The sequence below is a fragment of the Dufourea novaeangliae genome, unplaced genomic scaffold (genome assembly GCF_001272555.1).
Source record: "Dufourea novaeangliae isolate 0120121106 unplaced genomic scaffold, ASM127255v1 scaffold89, whole genome shotgun sequence".
Lineage (NCBI taxonomy): Eukaryota > Metazoa > Arthropoda > Insecta > Hymenoptera > Halictidae > Dufourea > Dufourea novaeangliae.
Window position 1 is genome coordinate 4,084,491 of NW_015373988.1, and position 21,067 is coordinate 4,105,557.

The following is a 21,067-nucleotide window of genomic DNA, read 5'->3' on the forward strand; positions in this document are numbered from 1 at the left end:
AAAACTTTTAATCTTTTCATTGTCGAACTGTAGGCATTTATCATACTAGAAAAGCTTCGTAATCATATTTTTTTACATGCCGTTCATTTACAATTAGTTATGTAATGTGCTCATTCAATTTTGTAAACCTCTAAATGATTAAGGAGATATTACATTTAATAAGGTAATTTTACTGTATACGTTATAATATTTATATACATATGTATTAGATAGGAATAGTTTCTAAAATGGAGTATTTTAAGAGTTAGTTGACAATGTAAAAATGTTATGTACAAAATTCATACAGCTAATTTATATAATAGTGTACGTTATTGTTTTATACTTAAATATCCTGTAAAATCAGGAGAATAATAATTTATGATTAACAATGTAAAAAAAAGTATTCTGTATTTTTACAAAATTAAATAAAGATCGACATTTAAACATTTTTCATATACGGTGACTAAAGTAATTTTGTGATATGTAGTTATGAAATTTCTATTGCGAAAAATTTGTTCGGAAATATATAAATAAAATATTAAGAAAATGTATATTTACCTTAAATATACCTTAAATATAAATGCATCGTCTAACGAATACAATACATATTTCTGTGTTTTGTAGAATAATATACTACTATCTCTTTAAATTACAAGTGGAATTTAATTTTGTACATGAAACTAATTTTTTATCCACAAGTATGTGTATTAAAATGTAATTTAAAAATAGTATAATTTGAAATAAAATTTTATCAGAAAATAAACTTTATTTAGACAACTCGATAATGGTAGAATTCCATAACTAAATGACTAATATTAATACCTGCACACAATGTCATAATGTACATCAGTAATGTTACTGGTAATGCAGATAATATCACATGTGGTTTATGAAGTATTTCAATGCCTAAAACGGAGAATAAATAAGTTTTAGTTTCATTTTAAATAGTTCCATATGTGCTTAATATAAAACTCCTACTTACTAGTGTATCCTAAAAATGTAATATAAATGTAGTACCCAACAGCTATTAACCAAATTGTGTTTCCAATAAATCGTGATGAAAATGTATCATAGTTTATAAGTCCTACGAGCAAGTGATTATTAATGTAATAATGTTTACAAATTATAAGTGTAAAATTAATTAGGTTCGACAAGATTGATGAATAATTATAGACAATTGTACTAAAATACATAATAAAAAGAAGTAAAAAATCTCACCATTATACAAAAATAGTTGCACAATATGAAGTATGACTAAAGGTGGGAAAAATGCATTCAAATGAATGTCAAATGCATAACCCCATTCTACATCTTGAACTTTATCAACTCGTAAATAACGATTTGTTATAAACCTGTAAACGGTATATTCAGTACTCTGTATATATACCATCGTATCATATTTATATTTTATTAAATTTTACCAAAATGTTGTGGCTACTATTAAACCGGCTGCAAGATAATCGATAAATATCATATAAAATAGCAGCTTTATAAATTGAAGAAATCCTAATCCCAAAACTATTGTAAAACCAATAGAAGATATACACAAACAACACATTAGTAGTACCAAAAATGCAGGATCATCTCTTGCAAATTGTGACTTTGTTTCTGAAAATAAAATTAAACATTAATTGGATATTATCCACACTAACACATTGTTATATAGACAGCTTATTATAAAACAGAATAACGTACGTTTTCTACTTTGAAAATTTCTATATACTTTCTGTGGTGATATAAACAAAAATATCATTTGCCACAAGGCAAATTCGAAATCCATTTGTTCAAATTTTAATAGCTTCCTTAAATACTTGTAACATTTTGTTGCAGCCCCCATACAATCTTGTCTATAACATACATGTAGTTTGCTTAAAGTTATTATAAAAGTATTTAAATAAATATGTATATGAATGTGTACCTGTAAGTAACTGGCATTGGCAAATTTGAGCCCAATTCACTTGGGCCAGGAGAATTACACCTACTTACTGGTGGTGATGTAGAATATTTCATTTTGAATTCTATTTAAGTAAAAAACAACTTAAATAATAAGCAACTATACATATATATATATATGTATTTAGTTCCTTTTTAGGCTTTAAATATTGTTAAAAAAGAACACAATAATAGTGACAAGCAGAAATTTATGTTAAACACCCAATTCTGCGATAATGAATCTCAATAGTACACTAAAAAGTATTAATTATATTCTGATATTTCCTAGCACAATTACTAATACCATCGATGTATTATTTGCTTTAACTATGATAGACAAATCTTAATGCTGTCAAGTGGACGTATCGTGTATTATTCTAGGTTATGTTTATATACTTTCTTATCATTGAACCATGAAGAATACAATTTATAATAACGTTTATCAATCTGAAATTGAGGTCAAAGTGACGAATAATTATTTATATTAATAAAAATAAGACTAGTGCGCATGAAGTATTAATCTCAGTTCTTAAAATCGAGATTACTTAAACCACAATGGCCATTGGCTCTATTCCATTGAATTCAATTGAATTTCATCCACCTCGGTTCTTTCATTATATTCCAACATCAAATTCGTGTATTTATTGTATTATTAATTCAGTTTTACAAAATAAAGCAAAGCTATTATAAATAATCAAATTTAAAAAATTGTCCTTCCGACTTCAAGTAAAAAAAATGTACATATTTAAAATAAACACAGATATATGTTTCGTATTTAATACGTACTATTATATATAGTTGGATATGATTTATTTGAATATTATGAAATACATTAAATTTGTGTATAACTCTGGTCCGAATCCTATTAATTATTATATGTTTATATAAGCTTTTATAGTTTATTATACTTATTTAATTATACTTGATCAGCGGATAAAAATGCGAAGCTGTTACTAATAATTAATTTACGATATAAATAATGTAAAAATTATTACATAATTATGTAGGTTTACTCTTTAATTTTATGGTTTCAAGTTGAAACTGATAATAAATTGAATATTATGTATGAATAATTACTGAATTTTTCATGTAACACAGTGATGCATGAAATTGTGTAAACAGATCCGTTTATCTAATTTAACGTAGATTGGTTTTACAATACAATACACTTTATCTGTTTATTTACGTATTTATTTATTCATCCATTCATCGTGTATTTATATTATGTACAAAGTAGTCTCTAACCACATAATGGACGCAACAAACGAACCTGTTATGTACAAATATATGATTACAGATACATCGAAAATGTTCACAGATCAGACATAAAAGTATGCGTGTCAGTATTATGTCTTATACATTGTACCACAAATTAATATGTATAGCTAATACATATAGCTTTGTGTTTTTCTTTTCATATTTTATGAGTACAACTATGTATATCATTTGTCACAAATCGCATATTGTTTTTACGTATTTCCTATACACGTTGCATGTGTGTATACGTATACGTACACATATACAGAGTACTATATATAACAGAGACAAATAAGTCGTCTCTGACCGGAATTACAAATATCTTCGTTGCTTTTGGTGGTATTTAAGAATTTCGAGGAGAGAAACTGTTGGTCCGAAAGACCACGAAACGTAATTCAGTTCAAGGTCACAACTTCCGACATTTCAAGGTCACTCGATGTTTCTTATGAAACCTATTTGTTCATATTTCTTCCACTGACATAATAACGTCATTTATGACTTGAATTAAACAAAATTTATCAAGCTAATTGTTCATATGGAAAATCCTGAAGGCGTTACATGGTTCCCCTTTTAGCAGACGCCTGTATATATCGAGGATTCCTGTTTGAAACAAATCAAGTGTTTCGTCGTTACATTTTTTCTATATTCTAACGCTATACTTGAAATGATACCTTCTGATAATGTACACACGTTCGTTCTTCATCTGCGAATGGAAGGATTCGATTTAAACACAATTGAATTCCATGTTCTCTGATAAAATAAAATTATGATACATGTCACGACTTAAGTGTGCTCCGGCAGATTTATTGTATTTGTGGTTCGAGATGTATATGCTTTTCATTAAAAAGTTCAAGTGACCTTGAGAAACATATATTTGTACTTGTTAGATTCTAATGTCATAGTTTGGCTCCTCGAGTTTTGTCTACGCTTCCAAAAAGCTACGAGAATATTTGCATGTCCCGAGTCTTCAAGGACTCAGCTTGTATGCAGTATTACACCGTATCAATACCGACATTTATAAAAATATGCATGTACCTTTGAAAAATGATGCGCTTCAAATCAAGCACGTCAATGCTGAATCATATATTCGTGTACATGTAAACACGAACTTGATGTGAAGTTGGCTTACTCTATGTAACTGTGTGCACAAACAATAAGCCAGTATCCGATCAAGTTCATCATTTAAGAACGCTTGTTCCGATCAGTAGGGAATACAACGGTTTTCGAACAGATTATTTTCGAATCGTGTCGAGCTTCTCGCGGTAATTGGAAGATATCGGTAAATACAAAAGCATTCATTGATCTTTACATACATAGGAATACATATGTCAAAAGGCACTGAACGTACAACAAGTTCGTTCGCTATGTAACTCATGTATGACGCGTTACAAGTTTTACAGAAGCAGCGTTGTAATACACGAGAAGAATAATTCTCATTATGTTGCCCTTCCCTCAGAATTTGTCACACGTATAAGCCGAGTTTAGATAATAATGATATCTCGTCTAAAAATTAAGTTGTATCTTCTCTTCTTAATAATGGTAGATTTCAAAATAAATGTTTTAAGCGAATAGAGGGGCCGGAGTATCAATGTTACAAAGAAACCAGTTAAATTCTATAAAAGATTGATCGTGTTTTTAGAAGCAACGGCAGGAACCTTCTAAATGGTTTTCCTTGGACCCAAATACAATATTATGTATATATTTGTATATATTGGTTTTGTAGCAATGGAATATGTATGTAACATTCTCGTTGGTAATTCATGTCACATTCGACGTGCTTTCCTGCAAGTTATGTGTTTTAATAATTAGAGGTATTGCCCACGTATACACTTGTTACTTAAAATTGTACGCTTCGTGATCATATTATGGCAGAGATTTGAACTCAAATGAACTGTGATTAAATATTTAACAATAATGATTAATTACACACAATTATCGTTCAGATATTTGAGAGGTAATATAGCCGCTCGACTGGCTTCATCTTTTGATCGTACTAATACAATCTTCTATTTTAATGTTTTCGCACGGGAGATAATAATGTACACTTGTTACAATTCGATGTGAAAGTGTATATGACCCAACATGAGGTGTCTGTAACATTCTTGCCAAGAAACATTTTTTTTTTATAACACAACAGTTTTACCGTTCAGAAAAGAAAATGGTTATATATTTACGACGTAGGTATGGTCAGAAACGTATTAAAATACAATTTCTGTGTGTCTTTAGAAACATTCAGTTTCGACATTGTAGTCCAGTGCCCACTATTATAAATAAATCTTATTTACAAACTGTGATTTTCCACAACGTATATGACGTATTGTTGATAACGTTCTAAACGATATATACGAAAAAACGCAGATTAATAACGAAGAAAATTTAATCAGGAATGTTTGTTCTTTAAATTAGTTTATAAATATACATAACAATGTGTTTGACGTCGTTTCAGTAGAGCATAATTTTGTGCGTAAATATTCAAAATAATCGAATTTCAATTACGCTATTCCATTCATATTTAGTTACAATTTACGATATATTTGTCTGTAAAAGTGGTCAGCGTAGTAGTTACAGGTATTGAAATGAAAATTTCAATAGTATTTTGTGATATTGACAGATTTATACAACAAAAACAAAAAGAGACTTTCAAGAACATGTATCATTTATGCATTTGTGTTTGTGTGCATTTGTATGCGAGCAATGAGTGGTGTTTCGAGGCACAAAATTCAATATAGAAATGATTACAAATTTTGTAGTATTATAGTCAAAATAAAAGACTTGCGAAAAAAAAAATGAAAACGTCGAAAAATAATGCATAATAAAGGGACACTTTCTATATTTATCTCTTCAACCCTTAAAACATTCTAGTATAACTTGTATTGGAGTTGCATGAATGTTTTTATTGGTAAATTTTGTTTACTCCTAAATGAACTAAAACCAACAAAATGAATTACAAACCAATTAAGAGTTACAATATACATATTTATAAATATTGATAAATATACACTTTCAGACGAAATTAAATGAAATCTATTTAAAAAAACGCGAATATAATTTGTAATTTACTATAAATACTTTTTCTTTCAAAAATAAGAGACAAATAACAACGCACCAATAATTTTACATGCTATGTATAGATTCAAACTGAGCAAAAATATCATAATGCAAGACAATCAGGGAAGACAAAAAGTACATCCTTATCTGTTCTCGACATCGTACGCGCAAAATAATATTAATTTTCAATCTCTTCTCCATGACCAGAGATAAGAATGACTAATATTTATTCTTTACAATCTGTTCGCATTGAATTGTGCACCAAATAAAGTATTAACAGATCTCCGAAGTTCATCCGATTGACTAGAAAGTATGTAACTACTACTTGCTTAGTTTTAAAGTAACGCTATAGCGAGGTAACGTTTGAAGTCTGTGAACCATTTAATTAATAAACGATATGAAATTTATACAATTCAATTTGACTCCTTGTAATATATGAAGTTTGCGTTTCTCATACATTCAAATAATTCTTCTGTCATTTGTGGAACAAGACTTGAAAAGGGTTTCATGATTTTAATTGAATCTGCATCTTGTGTAAAGATACTGTCAGTCTCTTGTATTAAAGATATTGGCAGTTTCTTCATGCCCTGAATAAAATTACATGCAGAAATACCTTTTATTCCACATCTATGCGGATTCATTAATTGCCACTACATTTACGAGAATACATCGATTTTTCTCTATATTTATTCATATAATGCTAGGCCATGTTCCATCTAAGTTGTATCTGTACAGTTTCTTTTATCGAACGAACAATGTAGATGTTATTAACAATAACGTGAGATTAAAAGTTATAAAGTAAAAGCAAAACCAATAACAGTAATTAATGTTTAATTTTGAAATTTGTCACTTTACATAGTAATAAACAAACGTCGTAGATCATATTATAATACACAAGTTTTTCATAGTAGTTAAAAAATCAGACTTTCTAGGCCTGCAGCCTATGAAACGGAGTACATTATACATTGTATTTCTGTTGGACTTCAAATCTAATCACAGTTTATTCTGATGAATGAGTTAACGTAAGTTTATCAGCCACGACTTTGTGACGGGATTATTAAAAAAGAACGGAGTTCTAATACACCTTTTCCATACATTCCAATCACAATTTTAACCCAGTATGCCACCCTTACCCTGGACCATTGGAACTATTTTTTTTTCTTTTTTTATTTGAAATCACTACGTTCCTTAATTTAATTACATTGTCAGTGTAAAGCTTTTCCACTGTCTTGATTCTTTTTTCATTTAAAGAGTATCGCTTCGCTTGTTTTACACTTCATAAAATAAAACTTTCAAATACTTTTACTAGTTATCATAAACAGTTAATGCTTCTTGATAAGACAAGTGATCGTTAAGATCCAAGGTATTGGTTGTTTCTCACTCTGTATCGTACAGGTATATGATATACCAACAGTTTAACGTTTCTTACATTAGGTTCCATACATTTAGTAGAGACAATGTATAGAGAGGAATCAACTTTCAAATTTCTTTACATATAATTCGTAGCGGTAATTAAAACAAATATTCAAAGCATACACATAATTAGCTATACATAATTTATGGGGTAACGCATAAAGTAAGACAAATCACTTTACCATTGTTTACGTTTTCTAAAATTCTATAATCGAGAATTATTAATGCTTATCCAATTCTTTTTTAATACATATGTATTTCTTGTATTTATATGAATCTTTTTATCGGTAAATTCTCGTGAATGTGCATTACATACATGAACTAAAAAGTTAGTCGATAAATTACTGTATCGTTTAATTAGAAAGTATTACTAGATGTGTCTAATTTGTCTAGTATTAAGAATGCACATACAATCAAAAGATGCACTTTACTTTGGGCAAACATACTGTGCACATGTTTTGTAATTTGTAAAACGACCTATTCTTTCATACGAGGCAAAAGGCGAATTTTATTAATTTTAAAAAATTAGAAATTAATTTTTCCGAATTGGGGTAAGACAAGTTTTACAAAAGAACTATTGAAATTCCTAGGCATAACTATAAACTTAACATTAGTTTAATTTTTTTTACTTTTAATAAGTATAATGTTTATGTATATGTGTCTTGCTGATAAAATTAATTTCTTCTCACCTATATTTTTAAACTATGTTTTTGAAATGTTTTGAAATATTATATATGTACAGAACCTAATTTTAAGTAAAATGTTGCACACAAGTTTAAAAGAAAAAAGAACAAAAGAAAAAAATGGCAAGTATAGGTTGAGTAAAACTCAATTATATTAAAAAATATTTAGTTATATAATTCAAACGAGTGAATTTACCAATGAAAAGATAAATTTATACGTGTATATTAAATATATCATAATTATTTCTCAATGTAATTAACTGTGTTACACCAGATTTTTAAGGATATCAAGATACAATAAATGTAAGTTGTGCTACAAGAATGAGCCTAAAGCAAAGTGTTTACAGCACCACGATTTAAACTGAAATAATATCTTAATGCATTTACAGCTGATAATAAATTTTTCTTTATATCCAAAAACATTGCGGCTAATTGTTTCAGATATAAAAAAAATTAAGAGGCAGTATTATAAATGTAAAATATAATTATACACGTTGGTAATCGTTTTATAGTTCAGGAGATTGGTTTTCTTTTTTTTCTTTTTAAATATCCATTATTTCGATTTCTGCACGCATATCAGTAACAAATATATCATATGCGTTCTTTGCTATAATGTATAGGTACATGTAATTGTATAACATCTAAAGCCAAGCTCCTGTAATATACACAACATTTTGAGGCACTTAAATGTGTGCTCAAAGACCATACACTTCTGACAACTCTTATATTACTTGCCAAAGCATAATTCTAAATTGTATGTTATCTCATGTAACAGTAATATTAAAAAGAAAAGTCAGTGCCGTAAATAGGTGCCTAAACATAGTAACAATGTATCTTTTTTTCCTCTTTTAAGATGAACACAAAACTAAAATCTATACAGGTATTATTTCCAGAATATTAATAACAATAAGTAGTACATCGTTATTTCTGATTCACTTGGAATACAAATTTTTAAAGCTTCTAGTTGAGACTAGAATGTATTTGAGGCAACATGGAATGTTATATTTTCAGAGTATTACTAGCGTATTATGTAAATTTTATTTGTTATAACGTTTTCTGTATCGTTTGCATCATACTGTGTCTTATTCACTATCGATAATTTCTTGAACAAATATATCGAATTTACAGATTTTTGTTTTATACTGTAATTATTATATGATCGCAGTATCATTAATATATTTTATTTAAATACATACTTCTTAATGCTTTCTAGAAATTTGATAAAGAACACACTCGCGTTAAAAATAAATTGTATCATTAAAAATATTAGTTGTTGCACATGTATGGAATTTAATAGAGAAAATATAACAAACCAATATTTTTTTCTTTTTGATTCATTTGAATATGTCGGTAATCTTAAACGTTTCAAAGATGCATTAGATTGTACAGATATCTCCACCTTTTTGTAATCAGTTGTTAGATGGGACAACAATCAAATAATACATTTCAATCGCTTTTACGAGCAGCAAATGATGACAATGTAATACTTTCGTGACATACATAAAGTAGCTGTAACACAATACATTCTTATAAGGCTTATGATTTCCTTCATTGTTAAAATTTAAGAAAAGCAAAATTACAGTTAATATTGGAAAGCACCAACAGTGAGACCAAAAATAATATATATCTCACGTGTAACGAGCTCTTTTTTAGGTTTTTCTTGCATTTTGATCGTTTACATTTCCGTACAAACTAGTACAACTCAGATATTGTAAATTTCATTTGTACATTAATTACCGGTATATTTTACATTACTCATAATTGTCATTAATATTCTGGAAAGTATGCAAACTTGCCTATAAATAGTTCAAATGAAACATGGAAAATTATTAAAAAACAGAAATTGTTTTCTTTTTTCAGAATAAGTATCCTTATCGTTTATCTGCTTTGGAAATTACATTCTTTTTTTCTTTATTTTTTTTAAATAGAATCCTGTTTGAGAATAAGTTTCGTTGCACTCTGAACATTCATTAAGCTTTACGCGCATAGCAAGGTTTTTTTGGCACAAAGATAAACATTTCCCAGTTACGGCCCTGTGCTATGAAAAGGGAGAGGAGAAAGGAATTAAAAGATTAATACCTTAGTTTAACATTTTTACAAGCTAACAAATATGTACCTCCAAAATCACAGAACCAAAGCAATAACAATACTCTTCTACACAATGTATTATCCTGCCAGCAAACGTATTTTTAAAATATATGCGGCGAATTAGAGTTTCTTCGAATAATCTTTTTATGATTCATAGTTAATCGATACCACATTCATTGTAGGCGAAGTCACTGTACAATGTAAAAAGTTTTCTTCATACCCACTATATCCAGCGTAGGATAAAAGCTGTGGTATGTAATCCATACAATCCAGATGAAGAATAACAGCTAAATATTGAAATTCATTGCGGTAGTATCTGTAAAGGCGCTTATTTCACTACATTTTTAACTTTATGTATATCGGTTACATTACTTTTCTTTTAAATAATGCAAATCACTGGCAAATACGGTTACTTACATATCGATTTACACATTTCCATCTCTTTCATCCGTCTTATGTTTTGTACAAGGTAGTTCACGACTGTGTTGTGCTACTTGGGCATAGCTTGGCCTCGTAAGATCCTGATGCAGAAAAAAAATTGATAAAGTAATAAGATGACATTGGTATACAATGCTTGGGAAGATTGGAACTGTGAACTAGACTATGATTTAAAGATTTCATTTTTATTTCGGTTACTTTTTTTGTATTCTTTTGAAGGAGGAACAGTTAAAACGGAAATATCGGTAAAATAATATATGCTGTTAATTTTTCTAAAGAATGTATTACGATAACAAACAAAAAAAAAATATATATATATATATATACTTACGAGAGGAAAGGTAGAAGTCACTCCCACTTGCGATTGGGAATTTTGTGAGACAATAGGGATATTACATAGGGACGTTACAGGCAGTAGGCACCTAGTCAGTTGTTCTGAGTCTTCCCCTGCGTGTGCATTCGAAACAGCCTCATCCACTCCATTTACCATGTTCGTATCGTCAGTCTTTACAGATCTGTCAGCGGTGCATTTCAATAATAAAGGACTAAACCTGAACGTGCATAAGTATAATAGACATATATTCAATACATATGAAATAAATTACGACTGTGCACCTTAAAATATCATGCACAAATATAAAGACAGTCACTATTGTGTACATTTCCATTCAAAAACACTACATAGTCAAAGGGAACGGGTCTTGCAAGATTGCAACACTTATTTAACAAACCAGTATACACATCATTTATTTACTTTCACTGACAATGAATCTATAGTCATCCATTAAATAATGAACCATGCTTTTTATTATACTCATGTGCCAAAAATTACAACTTAATTTTATATTAAAAATTAAGAATTTAATTGAAATGCCTTTAAGAATAACTTGAAAATGAACAATTAATAATTGTAATATAATATAGTATAATATAACATAACGTAATAGTATAATAATAGGTAATAATAGTAGTAGTAGTAGTAGTGGTAGTAGTAGTAGTAGTCGTAGTAGTAGGAGTAGTAATAGTAGTAGTAATAGTAATAGTATAGCAATAGTAATCATGATAGTGACAATAATGATGATGATGATGATGATATAGTGGTGATGATAATGATGATAGATTTTATGACTACTGTGATGGCAAAGATCACAAGAATGATAATAATAATAATAATAATAATAATAATAATAATGATAATAATAATAATAAATAAAGTATTAGTATGCATATCAGTAACAGTAGCAATAGTAATAGAAGCAGTAGCATAGCAACAACAAAATTTGTAATAACAACAATAGTAATATTAGTAGCAGCAACAGTAGTAGCAATGATGATAAATGACGGTAAAGATGATGATGATAATTGATGATAATAACAGTGTGGATGAATGATATTAGTAGCAGTAGAAATAATGACAGTAGAAATATTAACATCATTAATTGCAATAATAATAACAGCAGTACCAGCGATAATAACTGATGGCAATGATAATAGTAATGACTGTTAATGTAACAGTAAAGATTATCATATTAACAATGAATGATAGTTATCAAAAGAAGTATAGATGAGATGACAATGACGAGAATGACGAGAAACCAGTAATAATGGTACCAACAACAATGCCAATTTTTAATTATTAATGATATGAATAATAATTATAGTTTTAACAATGACTATAATTCAAAAAATGGTAGTGATAATAACTGTATTAGTAATAGTATTAGTAGCAATAATAATGGTAGTAGTTTTAGTAATCATAGCGATGATGTCGATGGCGATGATGGTAATGATACTAATGACAGTGACGAAATAATAATAATAATAAAATAATAATAAAATCATATATTAAAGAACCCTGAATAATAGATTAGTCCATATGTATTGTTCATCTGCCGCAGTAATACAGGCAAGAAGTATTATAAATTGTGCTACTACGGAGTACTGCATACATTCTTGCATACATACGCATTGCAACACTGTGTCATATTTTCGTTTAATCACCATGAAACAATGGTAAAGCTTCTACTTAGTATCAAATGGATACCTCGATTTTGAGCATTTTACGCTTTAAAGTTAAACTTTGCTCTTTCATCGAGTGGAGCACCAGCTCTTATTTAAAGAATCTGTTCTTTAACGAAAGAACTGTATTAGCGAGGCATTCCAAACAATATATAATTAGATAATTTGTCACTCGATGGGAAAGAAGACATATATCAATGAATAGAAATAAATGGCAAATTAGAACAACTGAGCACGCCTATAAAATTAACCACCATGGATAATAAAATAATTGGTAGATTTAGGAAAGTTACACCTACTTCTTACTGCACTATATATGAGTATAATATAGACAAGAAAGGGAAAGTATAACAATAGGACACTCGGAAATTTTCACGTAATGTACGTAATCTTTGAATGAATTAAAATGCGATTGCTTGTAGCAAAAGCGACAGAAAAAAAAAGTTGAAATGGATAATTCCGATATACGTTTGGTATTCTGTATTGAGACATACTTTAAGTAATCAGCAAATTAAAAAATGATGTATCATCTACTTTTTATAGGTAGAACTTAAAGTCGTGATTTTGGAAAGATTAATTAGAAAGATTATTCTTGTTATTTCGTCAAAATCTTTTTTCGTGCCATTTGCGAATTAGTAAATAAGCATGAACATCAACAATACTATAATACCATACTAAAAGAACATAATACATAGTTATAATATCTTTCCCTTTCCTTCTTATAGATGATATGAAAATCTAGGTGGACTATATAACTTTCACTAATACACATCCACCATACAGAGCATAGCACGCATATAATGCAGCCAACACTATCAAACATAGCTTAGCATTCTTTTTCAGGTTCTACACGACTTCCTGTACATGTCATTCTGATGTTTGTGTATGTGTGCGTGTATTTATGTCCATGTAAATATATCCTCTGTGTGTATATCTATACATATATACATAGTATATGCAATATATCATTAAAAGCAATTAAAGTGGTTTAACAATAATTTATAATAAGCAATACTTTAAAAATGGTAATTAAACAACTATTTGCTTTTACAGTAAGAATAAAACGTATCATCTATTACACACATGTACGTACACAGGGACATATATGTACATTTTCAAATATATACATATATGGTGTGTAAATACATACATAGTGCGGCCGAAAGGATGGTACACTGGCAAGGAGGTGATTCCTTGTGCAAAAATAAATCAACAGTATAGAATAAAATTCGTTTCATCAAAGACTTGGTTTTCTAAAAAGAAAAAACCGGTTTTGAAAATTTATCTAAAACTCTTATATTCGTGTTGACAATAAATAGAAATGGAATGCAACGAACGGGCATTTTAATCAAGTCCTATTCAATGGCACGCACATCCGCACATTTTCAAATTCAATTATCACGGAAACGAAGCCTCGAAGAATAAAAAGATTTTAATGAACACTTTTCATATATTCTTGCATATGGAATCACCTCCTACCCGCTTGTACCATTTTTTCCACCGCACTCTGCATATACATGTTTTTTTACGTTATGTGTGAGTGTTGTGTCTATGCGTTGCATTGTATTTGTGTATGTGTGTCTGTATGTTGCGCGATCGCGATCGCGCGCGCGCGTATAAGAAGAAAGCACACTCACTTATCAGGAGATGACGGGGGAGTGAGAGTGATGGTGCTGAGAGCGATGTCTGTGGAGTCATTGTTGCTAGCAGAAGCATTAGAGCTGGTATTTGTAGATGTAACGGGAGTAGTCGATGCACTGCCAGAACCAGTTGGAGCTTCTAGCGAACCAGTATGACCACCAGCACTTGACCCTGGACTCGCGGACCTACTGCTGTTACTTGTCGGTTGTTGGTATTGTTGCGAAGTTCCTGCAGGTTCTTTCTCTTTGACGCTTTTCAATTTTGCAGTACCTTTAACTACATCTGAAAGCCTGTTCTGCGATTGCGTACAATCGGTACCAACAGTTTCTACTGAAGCATTATGGGATTTTGCAAGATCAGCGTCTAGGCCAGGAAGAGGAGGAAAAGCAGAAGCTTCCAAATCGAATTGTACCCCTCGGTTGCATTGTGTGTTATTATTACTGGCCGGGGTCGTAGGTTCTCTGACCGATGGTAACGGGCTACTGTTAGCCTTCGATAACGTTTCTTGGTCTTTGGTCCTACGGTGCATACGATGACGGGGAAATTGAACTCCAGAGTCCAACGTTTGAGCGTCATTTTCCTGTGAACCCTTCGAGTGGTTGTTATTATATTGAGCCTCTCCGGTCACTATAGTGGTATGCGAGGAATGGAACTTTGTGCCGGTCTGGTAGGAAGAAGAGGTTGGCTTCACTGTAGGCAAGCTCGAAGTAAAGGTTGGAACTGTTGCTCCTAAGGATATAGGTGCTCCGCTTATAGGCAGATGCGAGGTCCGACCCATATGGGGCACCATGTTGCCTCCACCGTCCATCAATGCTGGTCTTTCAGACCCATTTCTTTGTTTATTTCTGTATCACATATACGCGTACAAACATAAATATATACATATATGATATACATACAGGGTCCCACGTAAGTATTGCTGCGGAATGTTATTACCTCTCTTGAACATTACAAACAACTTGTGTTAAATGAAAGTTGAACTACGTTTAAGTGCGCATGACTTCCATTAAGTCGGAGTTTCTTTATCTGTATTCTTTTCAGAGATACAGATATTATTTTTTGTTTTCGAAAAGACACTATAGTATTTTTCAAATGTTTTTTATTAGAACGAGTCATGACAAATCTAACACTACACATATGTTACCGCGCCGTAGTATACGAAGGTATCACGATGTTGCACAATTTCTGTTGCCTTTTTATACATTGTATATTTTTTTGCAACATATGTATAGTTGTTAAATTTATCACGATTCGTTCTAATAAAAAAATATTTTAAATTTGCTATAGTTTAAAAAATGCAAATAAACTGACTTATGGAATTTATGCACATTTACATATAGTTCAACTGTTGTCTAACACAATGTTTTATAACGTTCAAGGAAAGCCCTGAAATTTTGTGGCGACACTTACGCGGGGCAAGCTATAAATATGAAAAATTTATATTAAAGAATCAAGTATGCAACAAAGTCAATGATGCAGTATACTAACAAGCTATATTACAATTGCATGTAATATAGACTATGTTGCTGAACTACTGTACAAAAAAACTATTGTCTGTGCTACTTAAAACTGTAATTATTTTTATAAGACATAGTCTAAGGAAGGCTGAAATATCGCATACTGAATATACTAGGACTGTATCTTTTACTAAAGAAACATACATGTATAAATGTATCAATCCTTTTCAAATAATGTAATATCAGAGGAAATACTATGTTGTTTCAATAATAACAGAGATACATATTTGTGTATCATTGAAAATAATTATTAGTATTAATTATATACCTGTGACGGGGATTGTATCTTGTATTGTGTGGTTTAAACGCATTATGCGGTGTAATACCGTTCATTGTAAAAACTGACATGTCGAAATAAGCAGGACTTGCCGGTCCCCAAGGCATAATTCCAGCATGATAAAACGGTTGATGCTATAAAAAGGATATTATTTTCTTTCATCGTATATAATAAATAAAAGTAAAAACTTTTATATTATTGCATCTTTTAGTGTAATTAAATAAAACTGATTTACAAGGGAAGTTTGCAATTTTTTATTTATTGTCGTTGTTAAATTATCCCTTTGCATTAATAAATATAAAGATGAAAATATATTTTATGTAATTTTTCATAATTTGAGTTTACTTTAATTTAAAAAAAAAACATGTTTCAATTACGATCTCTACTTGTCAGCATTCAAAGGAATATATTGGACAAATAGATGAATTATTCTTTACAAATAACAAATGCATCTAAAACTTGCAGGGAGTAATATAACAAAATTATATTCTGTAAAAGTGAAAACATAAAAGTTATGTTCTTTACTTACATATACATGAACTTGATTGGCATATGGCGGCATAGTGGTTTGTGGCATAGTAGTGCCATTTGTGTAAAGGAAGCGTTGCTGACCAGCTGTATAGCTACTTGGATCATAAACTGGTGGAGGTGGCGGAGTTCTATAACCATTTTTTATACCACCAACTCCAGCAACAGCTGGTATTGGTAGCCTATTCATTGGTTTAGCTTTGATCCTTGCCATTATTGGCTTTCCCTGAATTGTAAATAATAACGTATTAATGTTGAGTATTATAGAAGGAAAAAATGTCGAATACAACTTACTATATTTATAATCAGCGCTCGACAAATCCGGTCGCCCGGTCACTAGTGGCGACTATATTTTTTTCACCTGGTGACTAAAAACTACAGCGTTTCTGAGTGCGATTCTTAAAATCTTATATCTATATTTCGACAATGTATGAGTAAGGTATGGTATTTGTTATTACAAATTTATTTTTAAAACGGACGAGTGCCGTTCTAGTCTGGCGAGAACGATTTGTCGAGCCCTGTTTATACTGTATTTTACTCATGCTATATGAGTTAATTACTCTACTCCAATTAATAATTATATATGATGAAACAGCAATAAAAAATTATGAGTGTAACGGGAGAATAATTTTACGATTTTTTTATATACATTAAAATAAAATTGTGATTCTACTGTATAGATCTGTAGTAAGTAGTTTTTAATTCTTTCAATAATTGGATACATTAAAACGTGTCTGGATGCAGCAAATTTTTCTTCATTAAGAAATCATACACACATACACATATTTTATTGCAATGCAACTTTTGTAATGTATATTACTTCTCATATAAAGTATCAATTTTTAATAAACTAATCAGAAAATGAAGCAAAATTATTAATAACAGCATCTTACCTGAAACTCCCGAACTTCTTCACGTAAAAACCTATAGGCCTTCTGAGCATCTTCATCGGATTCAAATGTTACATACCAAGAACTATTATGGGCAAATTCACACGAGATAAACCTCGGACACCCTTCTCCAGAGAACAAGTTCTGTAAATGAAAACAATATCGTATTAATGTATAAAAGAAAAGAAGAAAAAAGAAAATAAGTGAACTGAAGATAAATTATTATAACTGTAACCTATTAATTACTATCTCTCACCTTCACATCTTCCAATGGAGTGCTATCCGGTATTTCACGCAATATTACAATACATCGCTTATGATTAGGTCTTACTTTTTGTCCTTCTTCATCAACTTGTACGTTAGGAGACTCCCTTAAAACCTCTGTTATGAGTTTTATATCCTTTGTTAATTTCTTCACTTGGTTAAAATTTGCTACTGTCCATATTGGTACATATTGATCATTATCCATTTGTGATAATAGATATGTATCATTAGCTAAATTTTCTCTAAAAAAATAATACAGTTTAATACAAATAATATTTTAAGAACTTCTAATTTTTGTTCAAAGTATGTCGTACACAGCTTAATATCTATATGACAAAAAACAAAATACACAAAGTATTACATAATAAGGAAACCCTAAAAAATTATGACTTTTAATATTAATAATAATCATAATAAACTATAATAAAAAATGAAATTTAATTATCTAATAAAAGTATAAACTACTAAAAGAAGAAAATAATTCAAAAATAATATTCTTCCTGAAACTTCTTATAAAATTGCAGATGCGATAGATTTATCTTTTTCCATTCTGATGTATTTTGCAAATAATTCTTTAATAATGTATTCTTAATACTATACTATATAATATGAACATTCGATTACCTGGAGAAATAATATTCAAGTTGTGAAGAGAGCATTTGTTTTAATTGTTCCAAAGGTATACCAGGAGAAGATAAATCAGCCATTGGAGCAGGTGGATTTGGCACATCACCTAAAGTAGCAACATCCACTGGACCATAACCTGCAGCACCTCCTATGCCTATGGTATGCTGCGGCGAAGGATCTAGGTTACCCACACCTGCCTCCAATATTAATTCATTTCCACTTGGAGCACCGTTCATGACGTTATATTCCAAATTGGTTGCAGTATTTCCAATTGCACCCCCAACTGAACCAAAGGGTTCAGGGGTGGCTGGATAAACCGCCCCTGGTTGGAGCTTCCCAATGTCCCCATTCATGTACACGTACCCTATGAAAAATGAAAAGCATTTTGAATAACATTGGAATGCACAATAACAGTACACCTCATAAAAACAACTAATAATCCTCTACGTATCATACTTACATGTTACAAAATGTAACACATAATTTAATAAATTATTAATGTAAAATATGCTTAAAGAAGATTTAGTTCTAAACAATATCTTAATATAATGTATCAAGAAAACTACATCTCTGATAATACATATATGCAAAAACTAATTAAACTATGGATCACATTAGGTAACATTAAGTAACTGTCCGTAGTACTATTAATGATATTAAATGTATACTTTGTGATTCCTGATGTAATCTTATTCTTTAATGAATTACACAGATGTTTAACAAATACTGAAACACATTGGTAACTTTGGAAAATGACCTCTTGCCCTTTTTCATCCACCCATTAAGTAGTAAAAATATTTGTTTACATTATTACATATGTATGTATAATGAGCAAAACATGATTTTTTTGGATGTAAGATTTCTACAGAGATTTTCATAAATCACCTCATTATAAATGATAAAAAGATTCAAAATTTAATGCACAATGTTTTGTTGTAAAGGTACTTTCTGAAATTATGATTAATAGTATGTAATGTAGCATACCAGTCTGATGTAATACATTTGTAGTACCTATATATATACTTGAGTACACATATACACAAGCACGTTTGTACAATACGTAATTGGCATGTGTGTACGTGGTCGTACGTATGATGCGCGCGCGCGCACTCATGTTCAATAGCATTAATACGTATGCATGATGGTGTGTGTGTGTGTGTGTGCTCTGAGTAGATATACATACGTGTGCGCACAGGGGCAAACGGGCGTGTGTGCGTGCTCAAATGCATATATGTACGCATATTCAAATTATACAAATTTACTTACATTATATCTCAATTAACTATGAAGGAACAATACTAAACGTGAAAATCAAATGGTCCGAAATTTTTCACGACTTTGATGCACGACAGTTTTTCCAATAATTCTCTTTCAAATCTAAACGTAGAATAAGTAATAGACAAGAAAAGTCTCGGAATCATCATGAAAAATGTGATGTTCCACTGACTCTTTAATTAAAGTCAAAACTGAATGTTGATCGTACAAACCGTGCCACATGCTCAGATTTGCTCTCGTTCAGAATCAATGTGCAATCGTCAAGCATTCACACTTAAACGTCACATTGTATCCTTCTGATATAGTTCTTTGGGAAAGGTTACAGCATGAAAAGTAAAAATTTTGAAAAGGCAAGATATGCAATATGTTGGATGCGATTAGCCAAATATAGAGCGAGACGTTGGCCGGGCCAACACGTTCACGCACGCAGATATGGTGACAACCACTTGGACAGTACACTTATGGGTATCGTATATCGTTACCGAAATCACCATTCATCCCGAAACAATCCCGGATTCCATGTGCCTTTATCAATAGGTGTTCTCGGCAGCTTCGTTTACTGGCTCGTTCTTCGGGTGTAAGTACCGTGAGCGCACACGGTTGTGCGCAAAAAACGCAACCTTATTCCTCGTTCTCAAGCTATGAATAGTTAGCCATAAGCATCTGCCCTCAATCCTCTACATCATTTGGATCAATGTGATTCGCGCCGTTTTAGAATTTTATAAAATTCTTACCGAGAAGATGAATCAACTCAACACAATTTCTCAAGGAAACTACAAAATGGCCGACACAGAAAGGCACATGCCGTAGCTCAGTGCATTGTGGGTCGGAGGTATGTAGCCCGACACTAGCGTAATCTAACGGTCAGATCGTCACGATTCAAGCCCGCTAAATTTGAAAACCTATGAACATCTGAAATTTATCACTCATTTTATCAAGCATAGTAAAACGAAATATAGTATACATCAGTATACATTATGCTATAGTTGACCTCATTGAACAATTCTGATAACCTTACTTATTATTGACGATCATTGACTAAGTATAAAAATATCGAACTAATCCGAATACCAAATGTATGCATATTTTACACATGCGTATGATGGAAAAGTATGTCTAAATAACGCGTGCATTTGTGTAGAAATACACACACACACGAAGAAAATTGAATCAATGAAATTTTACGTTTAC

General features: G+C 30.6%; 2 protein-coding genes across 4 annotated transcripts; both read right to left on the minus strand.

The window, feature by feature from the left end:
• Positions 1-748: 748 nt before the first annotated feature.
• On the minus strand, positions 749-4,258 carry LOC107187564 (protein unc-50 homolog). Its single transcript, XM_015575689.1, has 7 exons — positions 4,204-4,258; positions 1,898-1,997; positions 1,675-1,826; positions 1,401-1,587; positions 1,198-1,331; positions 962-1,063; positions 749-885 (listed from the first exon to the last, which is right to left on the minus strand). Exons 2-7 carry the CDS (start codon positions 1,987-1,989, stop codon positions 749-751), a joined length of 804 nt encoding a protein of 267 aa, XP_015431175.1. The 5' UTR covers positions 1,990-1,997; positions 4,204-4,258.
• Positions 4,259-10,202: 5,944 nt separating this feature from the next.
• On the minus strand, positions 10,203-20,689 carry LOC107187501 (la-related protein CG11505). 3 transcript variants are annotated; one of them, XM_015575617.1, is made up of 11 exons: positions 20,611-20,689; positions 20,359-20,515; positions 18,599-18,965; positions 17,967-18,216; positions 17,714-17,854; positions 16,822-17,046; positions 16,284-16,426; positions 14,495-15,343; positions 11,170-11,389; positions 10,818-10,921; positions 10,203-10,716 (listed from the first exon to the last, which is right to left on the minus strand). In XM_015575617.1, exons 2-10 carry the CDS (start codon positions 20,372-20,374, stop codon positions 10,826-10,828), a joined length of 2,307 nt encoding a protein of 768 aa, XP_015431103.1. In that variant the 5' UTR covers positions 20,375-20,515; positions 20,611-20,689; the 3' UTR covers positions 10,203-10,716; positions 10,818-10,825. The 3 variants fall into 3 exon arrangements, with proteins under 3 accessions (XP_015431103.1, XP_015431104.1, XP_015431106.1); XM_015575618.1 differs by having other exon boundaries at positions 20,368-20,683; XM_015575620.1 differs by having other exon boundaries at positions 11,170-11,353; positions 20,359-20,683.
• Positions 20,690-21,067: the final 378 nt, after the last annotated feature.

What these genes read in the sequence shown, in the direction of transcription:
- LOC107187564 (XM_015575689.1), bottom strand. Translation starts at nt 1,989, where the DNA reads ATGAAATATTCTACATCACCACCAGTAAGTAGGTGTAATTCTCCTGGC. An exon ending in ATAGTAGCCACAACATTTTG is followed by an intron (nt 1,332 to 1,400) that starts GTAAAATTTAAT and finishes TACCGTTTACAG; the next exon opens with GTTTATAACAAATCGTTATT. An exon ending in GCAACTATTTTTGTATAATG is followed by an intron (nt 1,064 to 1,197) that starts GTGAGATTTTTT and finishes ACTTGCTCGTAG; the next exon opens with GACTTATAAACTATGATACA.
- LOC107187501 (XM_015575617.1), bottom strand. An exon ending in CTCCATTGGAAGATGTGAAG is followed by an intron (nt 17,855 to 17,966) that starts GTGAGAGATAGT and finishes TTTCATTTACAG; the next exon opens with AACTTGTTCTCTGGAGAAGG. An exon ending in CCCCCGTCATCTCCTGATAA is followed by an intron (nt 11,390 to 14,494) that starts GTGAGTGTGCTT and finishes ATGCACGTTCAG; the next exon opens with GTTTAGTCCTTTATTATTGA.